The following is a 3,727-nucleotide window of genomic DNA, read 5'->3' on the forward strand; positions in this document are numbered from 1 at the left end:
ATCTCCCTTCCTTCGTGTGGCGTCAATCCATATTCCCGTTACTACGTTACTATTTTTAGAAGGTCACTGCACGTTACTATTTTTAGATCTCCCTTCCTTCGTGTGGCGTCAATCCATATTCCCGTTACTACGTTACTATTTTAAGAAGGTCACTGCACGTTACTATTTTTAGATCTCCCTTCCTTCGTGCGCCGGCGAAGCCGGCGTACACCCGGCAAAGCCGGGTCCCAGGCGCAGCCTGGTATTCGGCTCTACTTCTTCCCGGCGAAGCCGGTACCCGGCGAAGCGGGTAATCATCTAGTAAGAAATATATTAGGAGCAAGGACGCATTCGACTTTCAGCTGCATGAAACGCACAAAAAAACAATGAAAACTCTGATTTTAATATTTTATTGCATAATATTGCAATACTCAATCTTCAGCTAAAATACACACACACCCAACAGAGTGACACGCACATACACACACGCGCACACATACACATGCATGTGTCAACGGATGCACGCACGCACGCACGCTCCCTTTGTCCTGGAAGTATTCCCATGGCAATATATGATGTCAAACTGAAATCATGTTACAGGGTGCCCTGTACCTCCTATATACGCGCACACACGTCTTCTCTCTCTCGCTCTCTTTCTCGCTCTGTCTCTCTCTCTCGTGCAATCACAATAAAATCCCAATAACATTAAAGGAGCCCCAGAAAATCATACGAATGCCAACGGTGACAAATTTTGGCTTCTTTTCTGACCAGACAATTAGCTTTTTTAAGAACATGTTATTCATTTCTGCAGTAACGCAGGAGAAACAAGAAATTCCTCCGAGGTAGGAAAAACACCCCCGTTGGTCAAAGGGAAATAACCATTCTCACTGCCACCAACTGAGAAGGTTATTTTCCCTTTGACCATTAATATGTCCCTCTATAAGTCCTTGTAGAATCTTAATCCACCAATAACTCCCTAACCGTGTGTTTGACTGGTCCCAATTTTTGTAAGGACCGTCTCAGGAATGTATAGAACCTGTTCACCAAGTTTGGTGACGATCGGTCCGTTCATTCTTGAGATCTATATGCGAACACAAACACACACACACAAACAAACAAACAAACACATCGACCGAATCCTATACACACCCCTATACCGGGGGTGTAAAAACAACTCCAAATGCAAAATGATAATAATGGGCAAAGCGTGGCTTATAAATAACTCCTTTTTTTCGATTCCATTAGAAAAACAAACACACAAAACAGTCCTTCAGCAGGATCTTTGGACAATCGTAAAGACATACCAGTGCCTTTGAGCTATAGGCATGCTCTAAGAAAAACAAATCAATCAATCAATATGAGGCTTATATCGCGCGTATTCCGTGAGTACAGTTCTAAGCGCAGGGATTTATTTATTTTTTAAATTTTTATTTTATGCAATTTATATCGCGCACATATTCAAGGCGCAGGGATTTATTTATGCCGTGTGAGATGGAATTTTTTTTACACAATACATCACGCATTCACATCGGCCAGCAGATCGCAGCCATCAGTTTCGGCTATAGGCATGCTCTAAGAAAAACAAATCTGCCTTTGAGCTATAGGCATGCTCTAAGAAAAACAAATCTAAACTACAAATCAGTCTCTTTTCTCGGTTAAAATCAACGGGAATTTGAGTAGTTCAGTCACAGATGAAATTGAAATGTAACAGTAGCAGCAGCAGCCAATAGACAATGTTGGGGAATAACTCTGTTGGGGTTTCAAGGGTCGCGTAAGAGTTGCTTCCCATAAAACACAATGGCGAAACAGTGAGACTTGTAAAATAAGATCTATGGCTCAACTATCCAGTCATATTGTTTCGCGGCCTTAGTGTATCCATAGATCTGTCAAGGGATATCTATGGTGTATCTAAGAGGGCATCGCTCGTCAGTAACTCTATCCCCCCCCCCCCTACCCCCGACTGGGTTATTTCCGAAAAACGTGTTTTAAGGGACTTGTTTTTAGCTCGCTTCAAAAATAGTTCATTGTGTTTCCATTAGCCAAAGACAATTTGAAAGTCAGAGCTGGTGAAGTCTCGGATCACTTGCTGAATGAAGGAGTCCCACTTCATCTTCCACTGGGTAACCGCCTTCTGTATTTCCATGGGCTGCATGGCACTGTACCTGTGGTGTAAAAACACATGTCAGCGGGTGGCGGTTTACACTGTGTGCACATCAGTAGGCCTACAACTGAGATACAATGAGCGATGATGATATGGTAGGCTATCTGAATAGTCGATGTCGGCCCGGATTTGTAGGCCTATGGGTTGTCAAAGAGTGAATACTCTTGCTTTTAGTGAGTCAAACTTTTTCAAGTGACATATTATAGGTCAGTCACTAGCGAGGGGTGTACCCCCCGCGGGTTAGGGGGAAGAATTTACCCGATGCTCCCCAGCATGTCGTAAGAGGCGACTAACGGATTCTGTTTCTCCTTTTACCCTTGTTAAGTGTTTCTTGTATAGAATATAGTCAATGTTTGTAAAGATTTTAGTCAAGCAGTATGTAAGAAATGTTAAGTCCTTTGTAGGCCTACTGGAAACTTGCATTCTCCCAGTAAGGTAATAGGTAGGCTACTACGTTGCAAGCCCCTGGAGCAATTTTTTGATTAGTCAATTTAGTGCTTTTGTGAACAAGAAACAATTAACAAGTGGCTCTATCCCATCCCCCCCTTTCCCCGTCGCGATATAACCCTTCGTGGTTGAAAACGACGTTAAACACCAAATAAAGAAAGAAAGAAAGCGAGGGGTGTGTCTGACACACGTGGACAAGAAGAAGAAGCGTTGAAAGCTTGCGTCGCTACACGCAATAGTATTTAGCGTGTGCGTGTGTGTGTGTGTCCGCACGGGTACGTGAGTTTTCTCTTTCGTTCCCATTCATCCCCCCTCCCCCCAAATTTTGTTTGGTCTACAGACCTCAAAAATGCCGCTTTTCAACTCTTTTTTCTTGCCTGTGACTGTGTTATTGTTGGCTTCCCCTCGAGTAGCTTCCCTTGCTTCTCTGTCTTTGTCATTTGTTGGTTTGTGCAGTGCAGTTGTTTTGTCAGTTATTCTCCTCTTTATCTGTTCTATCGTCTTTCTTCTTCTTTTTTGTGTGTGTATTTTTGTGCCTGAAGAAGACCCTTAGGTCGAAACGTCGCTGTTATTCGTTCCGTGTTCGTCATTTTAACGTGAGTACATTGCTTTTTGGTCTCTTTATTGTTCCCTCTCACGTGCAGTCGCCATTGTTTAATGCAATAGTATTCACTCTTTCACAACACGTGCACACCAGGCAGACTGATTTCCGGAGTGTGTCTATTCACTTTTGCCTGTAGCACAATAGGGAGAGACGGAGACACAGACTGGCACTGGACAGACAGACAGAGATAGAACAACGGGAAGACTGTCCCATTCTAAATCACGGCGAAATGAACCTTTTTCATTTCACTCCAACCAACGTGACACCAAAGCCATATAAAACGATTACAGCCAGAAACTGACATTAAGTCTTCTCACCTGTCAGCGTGATTAACATAACGTAAAAGTCAACGGACACAGATATATATGAACACTCAGCGAATAAACGGCAAGTTGATTCAATGTGAGTCAATAGATCCCGCCTGCTTCACTGTCAACGTCATAAAAGGGACGTAACACTCTACGTTTATTGTAAAAAGAACTGACCTCAGTGAGTTAATAGCCAGTTGTTTTAGAGTGGCCAGGCCCGCGTCCTCC

General features: G+C 43.2%; 2 protein-coding genes across 2 annotated transcripts in view; both read right to left on the reverse strand.

The window, feature by feature from the left end:
* Positions 1–373: 373 nt before the first annotated feature.
* LOC138970986 (adenosine deaminase AGSA-like) overlaps positions 374–3,727 on the reverse strand; it is a 396,962-nt gene continuing 393,608 nt past the window's right edge. Inside the window, exon 12 of the transcript XR_011457136.1 lies at positions 374–591. The gene's annotated coding sequence lies outside the window, so the exon portion shown is untranslated. The remainder of the gene's footprint in view (positions 592–3,727) is intronic.
* The window catches only part of LOC138971959 (adenosine deaminase AGSA-like), a 4,954-nt gene continuing 1,600 nt past the window's right edge, over positions 374–3,727 (reverse strand). The window contains exons 3-4 of the mRNA XM_070344804.1: positions 3,677–3,727; positions 374–2,141 (exon numbers count right to left, since the gene is read on the reverse strand). The exon at positions 3,677–3,727 is cut by the window's right edge and continues 152 nt beyond it. Coding sequence (XP_070200905.1) covers positions 2,015–2,141; positions 3,677–3,727 — 178 coding nt within the window. The 3' untranslated portion in view covers positions 374–2,014. The remainder of the gene's footprint in view (positions 2,142–3,676) is intronic.

Source organism: Littorina saxatilis, linkage group LG7 (genome assembly GCF_037325665.1).
Source record: "Littorina saxatilis isolate snail1 linkage group LG7, US_GU_Lsax_2.0, whole genome shotgun sequence".
Classification (NCBI taxonomy): domain Eukaryota; kingdom Metazoa; phylum Mollusca; class Gastropoda; order Littorinimorpha; family Littorinidae; genus Littorina; species Littorina saxatilis.